Raw genomic sequence first — 19875 nt, 5'->3', positions numbered from 1 at the left:
GGGAATGGACAAGGACTCACTCCCTCCCATTACACGGGCTTATTACATCGGGAGTACTGGAGTGGTGGTAGGAACCCCCCCCCCCCCCCCATAATAGGGGAGGGAATGAATCTTACCTCATTCCTAGAAAGCTCATTAGAAATAGTTACTCAGAGGTTAACTCTGCTTGTCACTTTTGCATTGGAACCTGATAGGAATGCCGTACTATGGCTTTCATTGAGACACTTAGAAAATCTGTTCTTGGGCTCAAAGGTCCGTATCTTTCCAGATCTCTCACGGCCTACACAGATGAGACAAAGGGCCTTTTTGGAACTTCGCCCCAGGGTGGTGGCATTGGGAGCAAATTTTGTTTTGCGATTTCCTTGTTTTTGTAATGTGATGCTTGAGGGTAAACATTTTCAGTTTGTAGATCCAAAACAGTTGAAAGAGTTTATTGATGCAAGAGTTGATGTGAATATAGTAAATCTTCCCTAATTAGCAGGCTGGGGTCTGAACCAGAGGAAACATCTATTGATTATTAATTTTTGTATTTTTTTCTTTTTTTTTTTTTTAATTTCCTTAATCTTGGAATCAGATTTCTTTAACTTGTGGACAAATGGGCTGTAAAGATATATACTTATCATTTTTGTTTCCTAATGTTAAATAATGCCGATTGCATATTCACTTTAAGTGGTGATATATTGGAAAATTAAAATAAATAATTAAAAAAAAAAGATTTCCCTTGACTGAACCCATGCAAACTCTGTTCCAGTAAACCATATTTGTCTTTGTGTTTCCACTATTTTGCTCAGCACTGAAGTCAAGCTTACCGGTCTGTAATTTCCCAGAACACCCCTCATCTCTCTTTTCTCCCGTTCCCTGCATTATCCCCTCTGGCTGGCAGGGGTGGTTAGCTAATATATTTTGCTGCTGCTGCCACCGCCACCACCTCTGCCAGCTTCTCTCTGGTACACTGGAAAAGAGAGAACGGGCAGAGGGAACTATGTAAGTGTTATATTAATTTTAACTCGATTAATCGCATCATGCTGCTCTCTCCTATAGGGAGGAAGAACAATGGCAGAAAGTTGAATGTGAAAGATGTTCTGGGGAAGTGGAGGATTTGAAAAGAAATAGTGAGGAGAGAGGAGGCCCTGAAAATAGAGTTCAGAGCACAGACAGAGGAACAGAACCAGAGACAGGGAATAAGATGATTAGAAAAATAAAATCACCGAACAACAAAGATAAGAAAAATGATTTTATTTTCAGTTTAGTAACTGAAGTACAATAAGTCAGTGTTGAGAATTGACATCTTGCAGTCTATATTTTGCACTATACATGTGAAAATGTGACAGGGGCGCATTATGCGATTAACCATACAATTACAATTTTTAATCGCGGTTGATCATGCTATTAAAAATTTTAATTGGTGAACAGCCCTAGTCATTTCTCATCCGCTGTTCTTCAGGTTCCTGAGCTGTGAAATCACAGGATAGGACCTGTCATTAGAATCCTCCTTTCCTGACATTGTGACTACAGTATTTTTACATCTTCCGGAGAACACTAAAAACTTATCTGTTTAAAAAGGCATACCCTACCAACCCAACATAAATGCCTGATCTCTGCAACACAACAAAACTAAAATACAGAATGGACATAACACAATTCTTCTATTGTACGATTCCCTTCTGTGGCTGTACCACATGAACTTTACCTTATCTCAACATCATTCTGTATTTGTTTACACCGGAGTCTGCCAACGCATCTCCGGTACTATGTAAGCCACATTGAGCCTGCAAATAGGTGGGAAAATATGGGATACAAATGTAACAAATAAATAAATAAGCATTCACCACATCACATAGATGGGTTCCTATGTTTTCAGTTGGAAATTCACCTAAATTTAGGTGTCTAAATTCAGGCCTACTATTCATTTCATAAGAACATAAGAATAGTCATACTGAGTCAGGCTAATGATCCATCTAGCCCAGTATCCTGTTTCCAACAGTGACCAGTACAGGTCACAAGTACCTGGCAGAACCTGAAATAGCAGCAACATTTCATTCTACCAATCCCGGGACAAGCAATGGCTTCCCCATGTCTATGCCAATAGCGGACTATGGACTTTTCCTACAGGAATTTGTCCAAATCTTTTTTAAACCCAGATACGCTAACCACTGTTACTACATCCTCTGGCAAAGAGCTCCACAGCTTAACTATTTCCCTGGATTTAGGATCCTATGGGACCCTTTTACTAAAATAGCACATGACATGGACATTAGTGTGCCACATGGCCCATAAATTTAAAATAGGATGTGCAGCATTTAGCAAGTGCTACGCTTTAGTAAAAGTTCCCTATGTTAAGGTCCTAGTACAGAAAATCTCTGTTACGTCTCTATGGGGCCAATATTCAGATCACGGGAGGCAACCTGGCTAACTCCCGCGGTCGACAGTGAGACTGGATATTGAATATTCAGTTTATTTTTGGCCTGTTTAAACTTAACCGGCCAAGCTAATATTCAGTGCTGGCCAGTTAAGTTTAAACTGGCCAAAGATAAGCCTACTATTCCGGCGGCCTGATATGGCCACCAAACTTAGTTGGCGATGCTTTGAATATTAGCAGATAGCTGGTTATATTGCACGATATAACCAGTTAGCCACTAAGCGCTGACCAGGAATATTCAGCAGGCGATAACCGGGTATCTCCAAGTGAATATTTGTAAATAGCCATTTAAGTGCTATTTAACCAGCCAGGCCAGTTAAATAGGGCTGAATATCGGGGGTATCTATTTTCCCACATCCTAATTCTGCTCTTATCGCTGTCCACTTTTAAGGGGCCTAGTAAACTTTCAAGAAAGCCATTTTTTTTTAAGTGGCCTACCTGTCAGGCACCTAAACCCTTTGAAAACTGCCCTATTTTGACTGCTCTGCCCCACTACAAAACCTTTCTACATCAGAATTACAGTTCACTGGGTTTAAGAGTGAGGTAAAATGGCATGCGATGAAAACAACAGTGTCATGTGTTTGGCTGACAAAAAGCACATGTTTTTGCACGCATATTTACTTTAGAACAGCCACATCAAAAGTGAAGGCAGCTTCCAACTGCTTGCCACATGGCACTAATTTAGCTTCCAATTGGTTGGCATATGGAGTGAATTTAGCTCTTAATTGGTTGGCATATAGCATAAATTGTTGATGGTGGACTCCCTCTCCCACCTTCCTCTACAGACCCAGTCACTGACCTGAACAGCTTTCCCTAGTTCTTTTCCCAGATTAGACAACCCTGTGTGAATGTCAGAATGCAGGGATTTATGACTGCACAAGAAAGGACTTGGAAAAGCACCCATCATTTTTCCGGAGAAACATTCCATCTCCCAGTAAAATCTGAAATGAGCACATGACAATGAAGGTGGAGGAGTAGCCTAGTGGTTAGTGTAGTGGATTTTGATCCTGGGGAACTGAGTTCAATTCCCACTGCAGTTCCTTGTGATTCTGGACAAGTCACATAACTCTTCATTGCCCCTGGTACAAAATAAGTACCTGAATATATGTAAACTGCTTTGAATGTAATTGTAAAAACCTCAGAAAGGCAGTATATCAAGTCCCATTTCCCTTTCTATCTGAAGCAGTCCCTGCATTCTTGACAGGTCTCAATTAAAACATTAATGGGACAATTCTGTAACTTGCCACTTCAGTTTAGGCATCACAATAAGGCATGTTTAGTGCCAATTCCAGTTAGGTGTGCCTCAAGGAGGTTTAATACGACAGGAGATAGCATGAGCCTATCTGACCCATTATTTATTTATTTATTTGCACCATTTGTAGCCCACATTTTCCCACCTATTTGCAGGCTCAATGAGTGCTGAAGCCAGTAGGTGGAGCTTGTCACCATATTGAGTAACCCAAACATTTGCAGACGCTATTGAAAACAATTGCAAAGTTTATATTGTTTTATTAAACTGCCTTGGTTTTGCATTCTGTTAGGAGGGGAGTTGGGGGGGTTGGGGAGTTTTTCGAGGGGTTTGTTTAGGGTACACCAATATGGCGACTGCACGGGTGACATGCTGTCTCCTGTCTTATTAAACCTCCTTGGTATGCTAAGGCGATATAGAATACCAGTGCAAAGCTGCACTAGAGTGCCAACATTTAGGCACTTCCACTTAACAACAAGCCAATGCAGGTGTAAACTGGAGTGCCTAATGGGCCAATGATCAGAAGCAAATGCAGGCAATAGAGGCTGTTAGCACCATATTAGCACCTGCGTTTGCTACCGCCCCATGATCAGAGCCCCTGAGTGCATGAAACAACCTGCTCACAGGCTCTGAATGCAACTAGCATGCAAATGCATGCTAAATCTATTCATCCCCAATGATCAGCAACTAACGCGCCAAAGACTGGCTCGCTGGCCGCTGCAAACCCTACGCCAGCTCGGAGCTGGCGTTAGGGTTTGCAGACCATTGGGGAGGAATGGTGAGCCCTGTCCAGCATGCATTTACATGCTAGCAGGCCCCCATTCCCACTAATGTAGCAGCAGCCCCCCCCCCCCCGCAGAAAACCCAACCCGACCACACTTTATATGGTGTGAAGCCCCACCCAGCACATCCCAGGATGCACTGGGCATGGCTGGGTGCCACCATTTTCAGGCTGCGCTGATGGAAGAGAAGGGAAGCTACCTCCCTCCTCCAACTGAAGGTAGGGGGGTGAGGAAGAGCCGCTAGACCACAAGATGGTGGGATTGACCTGTGACCCACTGAGCCATCACAGATATCTGAGGGGATGCTGGGGGGGTTGGGGGGCTGGAGACCCCCCAGATCTCCACCCCCCCAGAACTTGTGTCGGGGGGGGGGGGGGGGTCAGGGGGAACGGAGGTCCTCTGGACCTCCAGCCCCCATTTCGCTTGGCTCGGGGTATGGGTAATTGGGGTCTGGTGGTCCCATGGACCTCCAGTCCTGTGTTTGACAGGTCTGGGCTTTTGACAGCCCAGAACTGTTAAACAAGTGCAGGAGAACTGTGCCTGAGCGCACTGTTACCCTATGATCAGAAAGAATAGCGTGCTTAAATTTGCATGCATTTATCTCTGATCATAGGGGCGGTAAAGCCCCGTGCTGTTCCAATGCTATTTTTAGAGCACTGTTTGGAACAGCGTGGGGCTTTTGATCATCTGCCCATAAGTGCACCATGCAAGTTATGTACATGTCCTGCCCTTGCTCTGCCCAAGTGTATGCTCCCCTTGCAGGTATTCATTAAGCAAATCTGGTGTGTACTTGATAGTATAGTGTCCAGCATGCATGTAAATGCCAAGTATTGGTGCCAATGATGCACGGAATTGCTAGTTATACAGTAGCCTATGTTACATTAAACACCAGCTTATAGAATTGCCCTTTGTGGGAGCAAGGATTTATTGGTGAAGATATTGCATCGTGTTAGAATTTTATAACAGATCGCCTAAAAATGGGTAACTTGGTCTACAGTTACTAGTTGTGGAAGACAGGAAGCTGTTTCTTAGTAAGAATATTTCTGGCAGGCAGAGGTGCCTACCAATGAGAAACAGCAGAAAACTAACAGACTATGCCACATACCAGCTTAGGCAAGTTCACCTTTACCGAGGACCCAGTTTGCCCCAAACAGTTTCTGCCTCTGGAGCATGGGTTCTCAACCCAATCCCCGGGACACACCTAGAGGGGCATAATCGAACAGGGCTGGCCATCTATATGGGCGGCCATCTGTAAAGCCGGCCCCGGAAAGCGGCATACCCGACCGTATTAACGAAACAAGATGGCCGGCCATCTTTCGTTTCGATAATACGGTTGGGGCCGGTCAAATCTCAACATTTGGGCCAGCGTTAGAGATCGCCGGCGTTAGAGATTGAGGCCATTGGTTTCCCGCCGATAATGGAAACTAATGGCGGCCATCTCAAACCTGGCCAAATCCAAGCCATTTGGTCGTGGGAGGAGCCAGCATTTATAGTGCAGTGGTCCCCCTCACATGCCAGGACACCAACTGGGCACCCTAGGGGTCACTGCAGTGGACTTCACAAATTGATCCCAGGTGCATAGCTCCCTTATCTTGGGTGCTGAGCCCCCCAAAACCCACTACCCACAACTGTGCATCACTACCACAGCCCTTAAAGCAGGGGCGTATCTGCGTGGGGCCTCGGGGGCCCAGGCCCCAGCATTCCTCTCTCAGGCCCCCTCTACTCTGCCTGATTGAAAAAATTCAATCTGCTGCTGCTGCTGCTGCTGCTTTAAACGACGTCTTGCGTGTTCTAGGCAGCTTCAGCAATGCTAGCAGCTACCCTTGTGGTCCCCACACACCAGCTCCTGCCCTCATGTGACTCAGAACGTCACAGCAAGAGCGTTTACCTCGAGCGATCCGGCGATTCCGCGGCGCGAAGAGCCCTGCCCCCACAGCAGCACGATCAGACAGAGACGCACGCACACCTCGTGCCTCACTGCTGCCCTACTCACCCGCCTCGCGTCGCGCCTTTGCAGTTCGCGCCAAAATCGGATCTCATATAGACGAGTGAGGAGGACAAGGAGGAGGAGTGGAGCATGACAAGCACTGAAGACGAGCCCACCAGGCCCCACCAGGCACCACCAGGAAGCCACCATCCGCTGCCTATCTGTGTCTGCAGCAGCAGCAGCAGCACTGAAGGAAGCCTTTCCCTTGCGGTGCTCAGCTGGTGCAGGCAATTTGATAGTGCCTGGCCCTGCCTGCCCTGCCTAGCTGTTGAAGCCTCTCCCTTGCGGTGCAGCCTCAGGCAATTTGATAGTCAGGCTCCACCACTGTGACTGCCTGCCTGCTGTCTACTCTAGTCCAGAGAATCCAGACTCCAGGTAAAAACAAAACAAAAACAAAAAAAAAATTTTGGGGACAGGAGGTGATGCTGGATTGGCTGGTGTTGTGGGGTTAGTATAGCAGAATTGAGGTTGGACTGTGGGGATGGTGGAGTAGGGAAGGACAGGGGGAGCTATGAGACAGACGGTGGGGTATAGAGAGTAAGGGTGATGCAGGTCTTGAAGGATATGCCACTGCAGTAATTATTTTGCAGGACACTATGATGTGTGTTTAGAAGTTGACCAGACTGAAGTCTACTATAATGGGATAATGCAACTTTGTTTAGAAATGTCAGTGTTTCCAAGGATTCTATAAATGTGTATGTGGTTTATATTGATGCAGGACTGACTGTGTACTTAGTAATCCATCATCAAGAACACTGTAAAGCATTATTTAGCAGTATACCAAGCACTACTCAACCTGTATGCTTAGTGCCCCCCCCCCCCCATTTTAACTCTGGCCCCCTCAAAATGTCAGGTCTAGATACGCCCCTGCCTTAAAGGGTAAAGGGGCGCACCTACATGTGAGTACAGTGGGTTTGTGGTGGGATTTGGAGGGCTCACATTTATCACCACAAGTGTAACAGGTAGGGGGGGTATGGGCCTGGGTCCGCCTGCCTGAAGTGCACTGCACCCACTAAAAACTGCATACTGCTGTCATGGAGCTGGGTATGACATTTGAGGCTGGCATAGAGGCTGGCAAAAAATGTTTAAAACATTTCTTTTTTTGGGTGGGAGAGGGTTGGTGACCACTGAGGGAGTAAGGGGATGTGATCCCCTATTCCCTCCGGTAGTCATCTGGTCAATTGGGGCACTTTTTTGAGACTTGGTCCTAAAAATAAATGGACCAAGTGAAGCCGGCCAAGTGCTCGTCAGAGCCGGCCTTCCATTTTCCATTATTGGTCGAAGCCGGCCATCTCGTAACCACGCCCCCGTCCCGCCTTCCATACCCTGCCGAAACACCCCCTTTAACTTTGGCCGGCGCTGCGATGGAATGCAGTGGAAGCCAGCCCAAATCGGCTTTCGATTATACCGATTTGGCTGGGTTCAGGAGATGGCCGGCCATCTCCCGATTTGTGTCGGAAGATGGCCGGCCTTCTCCTTCGAAAATAAGCATGCTAGTCAGTCAGATTTTCAGGATACCCTAAATGAATATGCATGAGATAGATCTGCATAGAATGGAGGTAGTTCCAAATTTATCTCATGCATATTCATTGCAGATATCACAAAAAACATGACTGGCTAAGTGTGTCCAGAGGACTGGGTTGAGAACCGCTGCTCTAGAGGAAGAACACTGGAAAAATCCAGACTAGCAACAGTTGGAAGAACAGCTATTCTGAAGATAATAACAAAAATATTTGAGTAACCTTAAAGCAAGATATCTGACATGTAAGGAAGAGGAGTCGCCATACCTGCTCCATTAATACCCTCCACTTCACAGAAACTGTAATTTTTAGTTCTTAAGGCCCAAATCTGTTTCCTGTCTCCTGACTAAGAGTTGCTTGTGTGCTTTGCACCTGCTGTTCATGTGGGCGACTGAGAGCCAGTTAAATAGCATATGAACTTTGCAAATAATCCAGTATGTGTGTAGTTTTACTCCCACAACCTAAACACACCCTTTCTAATCCCTCTTTTTAATCAGGCAAAAGCTTACACAGTGTGAAATCCCATGCACACTTTTGCCAAGCAGAGGAGAGCAATTTTAAACCTCATCAATTCCTCCAGGGAAATGGCTTTGACAACTGTTCTCCCTGATGCCTGTAAACTTAGCTAACTAGTTCAGGGCTTCCCACACCCATTCTGGTGACACCACAGGCAGTGGAATTTTCAGGACAGGTATGATGAGTACATGGGATTAATTTGCATACACCGGGTCTTCTGATAAATGCCGATATATACCTCACACACATTCACTGCAGATATCCTAAAAGCCTGACTGGCTGTGAGGGTGTCAGGATGGTTTAGGAAGCCCTTGTCTAGGCTGTGTCTTCACAAGATCAGTTCTCCCCACCCTTTATCAGAGCAATATGTCAAACAGATGTAGAAAGCATCCCTATTCATCGCTTAATCCACAAATATGAGAACTAACCAAAGACACTTATAAGCATGAGATGTATTTAAAACAACTCTCAAACAGGGCTTACATGTGGTAAATCCAATCGCCCTGGGTCTCTATACGTTCTTTCACTTTGGGCTTACAAATTACTTCTTAATCCAGTAGTTCTCAACCTAGACCCTGAGGCACAACCAGCCAGCTGGGGTTTCAGGATATCTATCATGAATATGCATGAGATAGATTTACATACAAAGGAGGCAATGCATGCAAATCTGTCTCATGCTTATTGATTTGGATATCCTGAAAACCTGACTGGCTGGTTGTGCCCTGACTGGGTTGAGAACCACTGTCTTAATCTGCAGAGCTACTTTCACCTTTGAAGGGGGTGGTCGCAAAACAAGAACTTGCAGGAAAACTGCATGAAGCCTTTTGCATCAGGAGCAACCCAATAAAAATGATGCACTAGTGAATGGAGCAGCTGGGTTGTCCAGCCCCAGGAGGGAGACTTTTTGGCCAATCCTAGTTTTGAACCTTCATCATAAAGCAGTGTGGTCACTGCATCTACTGATTCTACCCATTGAAATCTGTACCATAGTGCATCAGAATAGGGTTGTCAGAAATCAAAGACTGGCCTAAGATCTCCCTCCTGAAGTTGGGCAACTCTGGCAGACAATACTTGCTGTCACAAAAGTGCATTAGTCTTTCCCACGTGCACTAGTTTTCTCAGCTGATGTAAAAGCTCCTTGCAAAAAATGCTAAGGACAAAATCCACCAATGAGAAAATAGAAAAAAGACTCAGGAGATTCAGGTGGCGGGTGCAAGTTGGTGTGATTGGTTTATGAATGAGAAGGCTCATCTCTTTTCTCAGCCACAACTTCTAACTCACCATCACAACTCTCAACATTGTTACTTGGACTTAGCCAGGCAAAACATATAACCTAGAAGTGAACAATGAGGGGGAAAGGAGGACGAGACAATGGTCTAGTCCCTTACTGATGTATCTGGCACATTCTCAACAAAGAAGATTCTCGATCACTTGCACCCTCTTCCTGCCCCTATGCATCTTTCAATCCATTCTAAATGTCAGAGTTGTTAGGAGACTGACTCCATACACTGAGAAAAGAATAACGAGTGTGATGTACAGTATACTGAGCTGAGAGCAGATTACTAGTTCAGAGCATGGACTGGTCTTGGAACCCATGTAATGAAAATTTGTTCATTCTTCCAAAGTGAAGCTGGACCTAAGAGCAGTGTTCCTCTAACAAAGGCATGTGAGCATTCTTTAAAAACTTTTATTCATTGAATTTTAAGTGTGGAAGATACAATAACAATTAGAGAAAATGCAGAACATTGTTGCAGATAATACTTTAACAGACAAAATTAGCTTTATCGCTGAACATTCAGGCCAATTATGATACTGAATGTACAAACTGCACAATTAAATAAAGGATTAAATTATAAGATAAAAATGAGTGGCATTAATTATTAAAGACATTGTGAGTTGTTGCGATATTTTTCTAGAGGGGCCAATGTATTTTTTGGTTCAAGAGAAATGAAGGAGGTGTAATGCGGTGACAGCTTCATATTTTTGGATTGTACAGAGTAGGGACCACCAGTCATAAAAGCTTAATTCTGTACTATTTCTCCCAAGGAGGTTGGAAAAAGAACAGGCCACGGCAGGAGCGTGCTTTGCCCATTATCTGGAATGAAGCCAGTGGGCGGAGCTTGTTACCCTATCAATTACATTGTTTTGGGTGTACCAAGATGGCGGCAGCTGTATTGGGGAGAATGAAAACCTCCTTGGGTGGACCAGATTAGCTTTGTGACATCATGCAGTTTCCTGTTCTTTCTCCAATGTCCTTGGTCTCTCCAGTGTAGCACTATCAAATAAGTGGCTAAAGCCATCAAAATATTACATTATATTACACTACATTATGGGCTTATATTCCACAATAACCTTCATAATTCTACACGGATCACATAAAATACGAAGAAGCATTAGAACAGACATCTGGGAATTTACATATTAAAAAGCAAACTCTAAAAAGAAAATCAGTTCACATATTTCTTAAACAAGACAGTTTTAAGTTGTTTATGAAATGATTGAAAATGAGTGCGAACACATCCAGATAGATGTGGAGGCGTATTTTCAAAGCACATAGATTTACAAAGTTGCATATTAACCTATGGAACTTTGTGAGTCTAAGAGCTTTGAAAATGATCCCCAGAGTATTCCAAATTGTCACAGCAAGATATGAGAGTGAAGCAAAGTGCTGTTTTAAATATTTGACTGATTTAACAGAGGGAAATAACAGAGAAATTTGTCCCTGCAGCTGCTGTCATCTCAACACAGAGAACAATCTTACCCAATAAGAAGGAATATTTCCTTGCAAAGAGAGAAACCATAGTACACAGCTAAAAACAATATCTCGCTGTAACTGGCAGCCAATGTAATTTGTAATAATAATAAGGAGTGATAGATTCATCCAATCTTAAATAAAAAAAACACTCATGGCTAAATTCTGAATCATCTGCAGCCTTTTCATTAGAATATTAGTGCATCCCACATATACCATATTACAGTAATCTATTTTTGACAGCAATAAGGATTGTACTATAAACTTGCCGTATTTTTCAGGGATGACAATTTCCGGTGACGATGATCTGAGTATCACTATGGAGATGGGAACAGCCTTGTCCAATGGGATAGTGGCGTTAAATCTTTCCCATATGTATGTCCAATAAAGGCGGAAAATAGCTTAATGGAACAGTAAGTGAGACAAAGTGCCTGGTTCTGAAGTACATGACCAACATAACGTTGAGGAAGAGTCACTGGAGATTTTGCTTAGTTTTATAAGGGATTTTTTTTATTTGACTAAATTTACATATGACTGTTGCAGATGTCTGTACTTCACAAATGTGGCACAAGTGCTCGGCTAAGTACTTGCACCTAATTGCCAGAGATGCACATGCAACCTGTAATATTCTATAAGTTACGTGTATGAGCGTGAGGCCTGCCCATGCTTTACAGAATCATGCTTAGGTGCAATTTTGGCTTTACAGGTGTACGTGCACACATATGCATCTATGTGCCATTATTCTAATGATTTACATGCGTAAATCAATGCATAAATATGCATGCCCACTTTATTAAATCACCACCTTAAAGTATATCTCACTTTTACATTTTTTGAGCCCTTTCTCTCATCCTTAGAGCTTCAGTGCCAGTACACTGATCCTGATCACTGCTTTCATGAGGGGGAAGAAGAGAAAAGCCAGGTGGCCCCACTAGAAAGGAGAAATCTGAGCACAACTTCCTGCATACTGCCTCCCCACCTCCCCCAACCCAATCCTTTTTCCTGCACCTACAAGTTCCTGTGCTCTGAAACCTACACACATGCTATCAGCTCCTGTGTGTCAGAACAATTTTCAACCCAGAGAATTCACCCATATTCCATCCACTCTGTCTGTATCCTTCCAAAGTCTCCATAGAAAAGCAAATGTCATTTTATGCTAGGGATTTCTTTGTAAAGCAATGCCATGCTTAAATCTATCCAGATTTATAGCCTTGAAGCATAGTTTAAAAAATCTTTTTCAGATGGTTTATTTAATTAGATATCGCCTAGACCTAAGTGATTTACAGTTTCTTAAAGGTACTGGCACTGTTCCAAATGGGCTCACAATCTAAGTAGTACAATTACGTAGGCACACTGGCGTTTTTAGCACGCATTAAAAATAGGCGTGCGCTAAATGCCAATGTATTCCTATGAGAGAGCGACGGGCATGTTTCTAGCCTCGATTGAGGAGACGGAACCTTGATACAGCACTAGGTGCGAAACATGAATTCATATCGGATTATATGTCTCCGAGATGAATGTTCATTATGAATGAGACTATAGAAAATGTGAAGAAAAGAGCACATTTTAAGCTAAGTACAATTTTGCAAGTTTGAATATTGGACTAAGTTAAGTTGATTGAAAGTTTTGAAAAAAAAGTTTCAAACAAAATTTAAAAATACGGATCGAATGACGAATACATGCCCACCATAAGACAGTGCATGGCTCACAATTAAAGCCAAAATGGTGGTGACATGAGAATCTGATAGATCCTAGTCTTTATGTCCCTTAAAGATTGTATAAGTACTGTTTAAAGATATAAGTGGAGCTGGGTAATAGGAAGAATCTAAATGTATTCCTATGGGCATCTTTAGCATTTAGCACGCACCTCTTTTTAATGCACACTAAAAACGCCAGCGTGCCTAAGTAAAAGACCCCTTAAGTGACTTGCCCAGGATCACATGGAGCTGCAGAGGGAATTGAACCCATTTCCCCAGGTCCGCAATCTGCTACACTATTAGGCCACTCCTCCGCATCTCTGGAAAGGTATGGTAGAAAGCCAAATTCATTTCTTTTTCTTCCTATTTCAAGAATGTGGAAACCATTGACATCAGCAGAAAACCCAAATGAAATATCCTCAAAGTAAATGACTGAGAAAATTAGCTAAGTTAAAATATGTCAAACTTGAGGAAGCTAAGGCAGCATCAGTAACCTGCAGTCTGTATCAAGCATCTTCTGAAAATCACATGGCTTTGACAGAACAGATATTGGAGAGCGCAGGGAGGGATGACAATGTCAGGGGATTCAGTACTCGGACACAGCAGAAAATTAGGTGGAAAAAGGTTTGGATTCCTAAATGGAAATAATGTCCATGTGGTTTTAACAGAAAAACAGATGAGTCTGACTGTACGGAGCTGGAAAAAGTCGTGGCTGAAAGAATGTAATCCCGTTCCCTGCAGGACTGCACCCCATAAATTTATGCAAAGCACACATCTGCCTTCTTCGCTAATTTGGAGTATGGCAAATAACTGTGTTGGGTGGAGTTGGGGGAAGGGATAGTGACATGGTCTGCCAGCAGTGCTGTTAGGTGCATGCACACTTCTGATCATTTTCCAAGTAGAGGAGTAGCCTACTTCAGGATTCTATATAGCATGCCTAGCATTCCACGCTGAAATCTAAGTGTATTCCATAGCAGCGTCCATAACTTAATTGGCTTAACAAGCTAATCAGCATTGCTAACAGCACCTAACAAGCAATAATGATCACTAATTGGCAATAATTAACATTTATGCACTCAACTTACTAAGCGTATTTTGTAATGAACTGCACCTAAATTCTAATGCGCAGGTCAAAAGGGGCATGGTTATGGGTGAGGAAATGGGCATTCCAAAATTTAGGCGCATAGTTATAGAATATGGCCCAGTGCGTAAATCTATGTTTAGGGAGCTACACTACATTTTCGTTGGTGTAAATGGATGTGCATAGTTTTAGGCGCTGGGATATCAACTAAGCCTATTCTATATACTGTGCCTAAATCTAGGTGCCAGTTATAGAATATGCTTAGCCAGAACTGTCTACTGTGTGGATTTTTTGGGAAAGGGAAGGGAAGGGGACTTATATACTGCCTTTTTGTGTTTTTTCCAACTATATTCAAAGTGGTTTACATATTATATACAGGTACTTATTTTGTACCAGGGGCAATGAAGGGTAAGTGACTTGCCCAGAGTCACAAGGAGCTGCAGTGGGAATCAAGCCCAGTTCCCCAGGATCAGAGTCTGCTGCACTAGCCACTAGGCTGCTCCTCCACTAGGTGCCCTATATGGAATCTGGCTCCTAATGGTTAGAGTACGGGCCTTGACATCCAGGGGTGCCTAATTCAAATCCCACTGCTGCTCCTCATGATCTTGGGCAAGTCACTTAACCCTCCATTGCCTCAGATAATCACTTAGGGGCCCTTTTACAATGATGCGGTAAGCGCTAATGCGGGGCGCGCTGAGAGATCCTGCAGTAATTTCAGGGTATGTGTGTGCTACCCACAAGCTAAAAAGTAAAACATTTTTTGGCATGGGGGATATGTCTGGGGGCAGAGAGTGGGCATGTTCTGCGCTAATCAGCTATGCTGCGCACTAACCAATTAGCACAGGCATAGCGCGTGAGCCGCCTACATTATGGGTGGCGATAATCTGTTTTGATGACCATTACCATGTGGCCATTACAACAAAAAAATAGGAAATTCAGCCCTTTTAACCCTGTTGTAAAAATGGCCTTAGCGAGCAGGAAAGACCCGTTTAAGGGCGTATGAAGGCCACTTTTTTTTACTGCTGTTTGGTAAAAGGGCCCCTTAGATTGTGAGCCCTCCTTGAGCTACTCCCGAAAAAGGTGTGAAATACATAAAATAAAGCCTGAACAAAAAAAAAATCATGGTGTCACTTCTGTAAATCTTGTTTTTTCATCACTGTTTCATGGTTTTCATTTATGATTTTACTGCAAGACATACCAGATCACATTATCATAGTGGTTTTGGGTAGCTAGTAGGCTCAAAATACCGTTGCAGCTTCTTTCTTTTCTTGATAATATAGAAAAGACGCTGACAATTTAAAATGTCCTTCTCCCTAAAATAATGGTTATTGTCTTCACTTGGGTATTTTTAATGATTCCAACCAGTTCAACCAATTCACTCTTGCAAGAAACAGAAGATGTGGAAAGTCAGTGTTGAGCTCCAGTTGAGGTTCAGTTCTAAAAGATCCCCATTCTCATCCAGAAGCATCACATTAAGCATCATCATTATAACGAGCTATGCGGCTAAGTGGGTTTAAGGTGCTTAACCTCACTGCCAGCATTTCGGATCGATCACTTATGTGAATAATTACAGAATTGCATTTGTTCATGAGACAAGCAGCATTATCATTCACATAAGAAAGGCTTCTTAGTGCAGGGGGGGGGGGAGGTTTCAAGAATGGGATGCTGTTGATTATGATTTAGATACACTGACAGAATTATTCGGGGAAGTAGGCATAACACCTGCCTCTTATAATGAAAACTAATTTTCATAACAACAAAAAAATTGGCCTTTTTCTCTTAAATTCTATGCTCACCAATCTGGGGGAAATCTGCACAAGAGGTTAAACCCTAGATGTTCCTGCATGCTTGCCTGTAGACCGATAAACTTAAAAAGTACTTGAGATTTTGGAGGAAGGATCCAAATGGAAAAAGAATCTCAAAAGACAATGCGGCTCCTTTGAAAGTATCAGCCATGCCCACCTGCTTAAAAGCACATGCTAATGCTCCCCTGCATCAGTGACCATCCTCTGCTCATTCTGTTTACTTTCTGCCTCAAAAAAATGAGCAGCCAGACAGATTTCAGTTTTTAAGCATGCATCCCTCTGCCCTTTAAAAGCAACTTTTTCTCCCCCTCCAGAGCACCTGTTCAATGGCTGCAACAGATGTTAGACCAGATCATGGCATACCACAGACTATTTAAACACCTCTTCCAAAGAGACAAATGCTCACTTAACCAGCCCTAATTCCTTCAGCCCCCTCTCCCCATGCTACTCACCATCAGAAGGCTGGGGTGTGAGAGAAGACGTGAGGTCCCCCTGAGACTCTACTGAACTGGGGCTGATGCACTTGGAAGTGGGGGAGGCCGGTGATGCTTCAGCACTCAGGCTCTGTGAGAGCTCAGTCCTGCCTCGACACACGCCCCGGCTTCTGGACTCCTTCTCATACTCCTCCGCTGCCAACTTCTCCAAGTACTTGTATCTGAAAGCAGGGGAAATTCCAATGGGTTTTAGTCAGGCAAAAAAGGAGCTTATGGCTGAAACACCTGCATGGAACCAGCTGAACTTCCTGTAGCAAGATGCACACTGCTACTGCTGCTGGGTCCTTTGCCCCTCAAAAAAGGAGGAAAATAATAAATAAATAAACACACACGCATTCAGGTCCCTAGTGCAGCTTTACATTTAGAGCCCAGGAAAGGTGGCTCAGATCAAAATCTACCAAGGAACAGCAGCCTCAGCAGGCAGTCGGAAATCCCATGGCAGTCTGCATAATTTGGTTTTATTTCTTTTCCAGACATTGATCTAGAGAGAAAAAGGGCAATCACCCCGCTCACAGGAGCAGAAGAGAGAGAGAAAACGAAGTGCATGAGTCAGTACAGCAAACAGAAATACATCTCCCAAAGGGGAAAAAAAGCAGAAAAGCAACGTTGCTAGTAATTATTTGCCCTGCATGACCATTGTATCAAAGTCTCGAAAACTGATTGTTTGCCAATCCTGAGCAGTGCACTGGAATTTACTTTGTTCTCTCTCTCTCTCTCTCTCTCTCTCTCTACAATGGAAACATATTTTTTTTTAATTCTAAAAAATTTCTAAGCCTGACAGAGACATCCAATAGCTTGGACCTGACGTCACGTATAGTTTATTCATCAAAGTCACTTTTAAAAGAACAAAGATACATCTGTTTTGCATTTCGGGCAGGCAGAGTTCACTAACTGTTTATTAAGACCAGCTACCAATCATATTTTTCTTACTGTGCTTTATAGATTTGGACCAAAATAGCTTTGAAATATATGCCTCTTCCAGATGTCTGCTAATTTTATCCACTGTGATTTTGCGCGGGAGCAAATCCAACAATCCAGCTGCAATCACCTCTGATTCACCCATTGCGAAGAAGGTTAGTTATATGACTGTCTCGGTAACACCCCCCAGCAGACATGGTGGCCATCCTCCAATAACCCACCTTCATAAACACTCTTTGACAGTTGCCCTCTCCCCCTTCCACCAAATCATTTGCACCTCCTATGCCAAAACTTAAACTTGTCAAGAATAAAGAGCAGGAAAGTTAATGTTACAGGGAGAGTGCCCAAGATCCACACATCGGGCTATTTTCCTACTGAGGGTTGTATTTCTCCAGCTGTATGGGCAATCGTCGGAACTGCAGACAAAGGAACCCCCTACCATCTTTAGACGATAATAAAACACGCTGCATACGCGTGTATGGTATTAAAATAGGAACTGTTTATGGAAGTCAAGCTTATAGAGTTATTCCTTTTTATGTATATGCCTGTGGGGTGGGGGAATGGGGGGGCATGCTCAAAGAATGAGAGGCTCTTCCACTGCACCGTCAACTTTGGTTATGTTATGAGTAATGGCAGGCTATTCTAACTACACTCCATTAAGAATCAGGGGGAATCCACTGTGCCAAACAAACTTACCAGACATACTTAGCACTCAGAAAAGGAAATTCATATTTACTATATAGCAACACTAGGTAAACACAGCTGGCTGCAATAAGAAAGCTCTCTGCAGCTTGTCCCAGTATCTGGATGGATTATCTCTTCCAATGTGGTCCTGTTCACATTCTGTTGCCCTCTGTTCTTAGCACCTCGGCTTTCTTTGGGGCCCTTTTACAAAGGCAGTGTGGGTGTGTGTTTTTGGCACACGCCGGACCCTTATTGTACGTGTCTGAAAAAAAGGGATTATTTTAATAGGCCGGAAAATGGATGAGCGGCAAAATGAAAACCAGCACGCGTGCATTTTTGGCCCGAGACCTTACCCATTGAATTAGCGGTAAGGTCTCATTTGCAACCCGGGTAGTAAACATGCTGCATGCACCAACTGCCATTTACCGCCAGGTAGGTGCCCCGCGGCAGAAAATATTTTTTATCGCATGTTTTTGGCGCACACCAAATTTGGAACTGCCACCCAGGGCATGTGGTAGCCGGGTAATAATGCCAATTTGGCGTGCGCTGGACATGCGTAGGCTCTTATGTGCCTTTGCAAAAGGGTCCCTTTATTAGTTGCTTCAACTGAGCCTCACATAGGCTGCACTGCTTTTGTGCTTCTGACTAATTTATAAGGTAACAGTCAAAAGGCTTCTATTTATTTATACATTTATTTGATCATATTTGGCACACACCTAGCTGTCTGAGGACACTCTGAGCAAGTTACAAAGTGACCTCTGCAACATAATATAGTACAATACAAGAACAAACAATAAACAACAAAGGGAATTCTAAGACACTGACAGGGCAATTCTATAAAGTACACGTGAACAGTTAGACACCAACCCTCCAATACTATAACGTTGCCAAAAATTGTGTGTGCAATTTAATTGAATCATCAGCCAATTATTACCAATAATTGGCTTTTTAGCACACATCTAGTGGCGCTAATTAAACTCAATGAACATGTACACGTGATCCGCACCTACATTTTACATGCATCCCAGCACATGTGGTGCACAAATGGGAGGGTCACGGGTGTGGATTCCAGTTACACTCGCAATTATAGAATAAGGGGGTTACGGGTGTGAATTTAGCTGGAGGCATTTGCACCATGTTTTCACTGGTGCAAACAAACGTACCTAAATTTCTGTGTGACCCCTGTGCTTAAGCGCTACTCTATAAACATGCCTTACTTGAGGTGCTGCTTATAGGATAAGTGTTCTTTTTTCTGTGCTGATTTTTTGGCCACGATTTATAAAATTCACCCCAACTGCATGTGTATGTCTTTAGAATAATGACATATACATGCATACCTGGATTACTGTAATGCACTCTATACTGGTCTGACTACAAAGGGTCTACACCAAATGATTCAGGATGTCGTAGATCTGCCCACTGAAAATCTTTCTAGCGGTGATATTCATCCTCTACATGAATTGCCTCTACGGTTTACTTTAAAACTGCATGACAATCAACTCGCTTCCTGCCTCCCAGGTGTGTTGAGTATTGCTGCTCTATCATCCATAGCCCCAGTTGACGTGAAGAGTGGAAGAAATATGTGGGGAATGAAACCCAGGTGCTCTGTACTCAAATTTGCTAGTAGACTGCTTCTATTGATAATTAGTTTGAAAGGTGTGCGTGGTAGAGAGCAGACAACAGTGAAATCAGTACTTACTATGCTACCTGCAACCTGGTACATGTACACAATCCCATTTTGTGAAAGCTGAGAAAGAAGTTGTAAAAAGCAGAACAGAATCCAAAGCAGGAAAGAATAGATACAAACCTCTCTTCTCGTGCATGCTTTTGTTCTTCTCTTTTGTCAAAATAATCCCGGCTGTCAGTGAGGCAGGAGAAAAGAGGAAAGAGTAAGTAAGGCAAGGCAGGTGAGAAGGAGCAGGGCAGAAATAGCAAAGCAATGGCAGGTCAATATTTAAACACCATAGGGAG

The 19875-nt window shown here is 43.4% G+C and overlaps 1 protein-coding gene across 4 annotated transcripts in view; it reads right to left on the bottom strand.

The window, feature by feature from the left end:
* FHOD3 (formin homology 2 domain containing 3) overlaps positions 1–19875 on the bottom strand; it is a 942952-nt gene that overhangs the window by 140193 nt on the left and 782884 nt on the right. For 2 of the 4 annotated variants that reach the window (XM_030204545.1, XM_030204553.1), the window contains exons 14-15: positions 19712–19762; positions 16261–16463 (exon numbers count right to left, since the gene is read on the bottom strand). In XM_030204545.1, coding sequence (XP_030060405.1) covers positions 16261–16463; positions 19712–19762 — 254 coding nt within the window. The remainder of the gene's footprint in view (positions 1–16260; positions 16464–19711; positions 19763–19875) is intronic. The other 2 variants (XM_030204563.1, XM_030204571.1) reach the window with 1 other exon arrangement.

The sequence above is a fragment of the Microcaecilia unicolor genome, chromosome 1 (genome assembly GCF_901765095.1).
Source record: "Microcaecilia unicolor chromosome 1, aMicUni1.1, whole genome shotgun sequence".
Lineage (NCBI taxonomy): Eukaryota > Metazoa > Chordata > Amphibia > Gymnophiona > Siphonopidae > Microcaecilia > Microcaecilia unicolor.
Note: the sequence above shows the minus strand (reverse complement) of the source record. Positions and strands in the feature narration are given on the sequence as shown.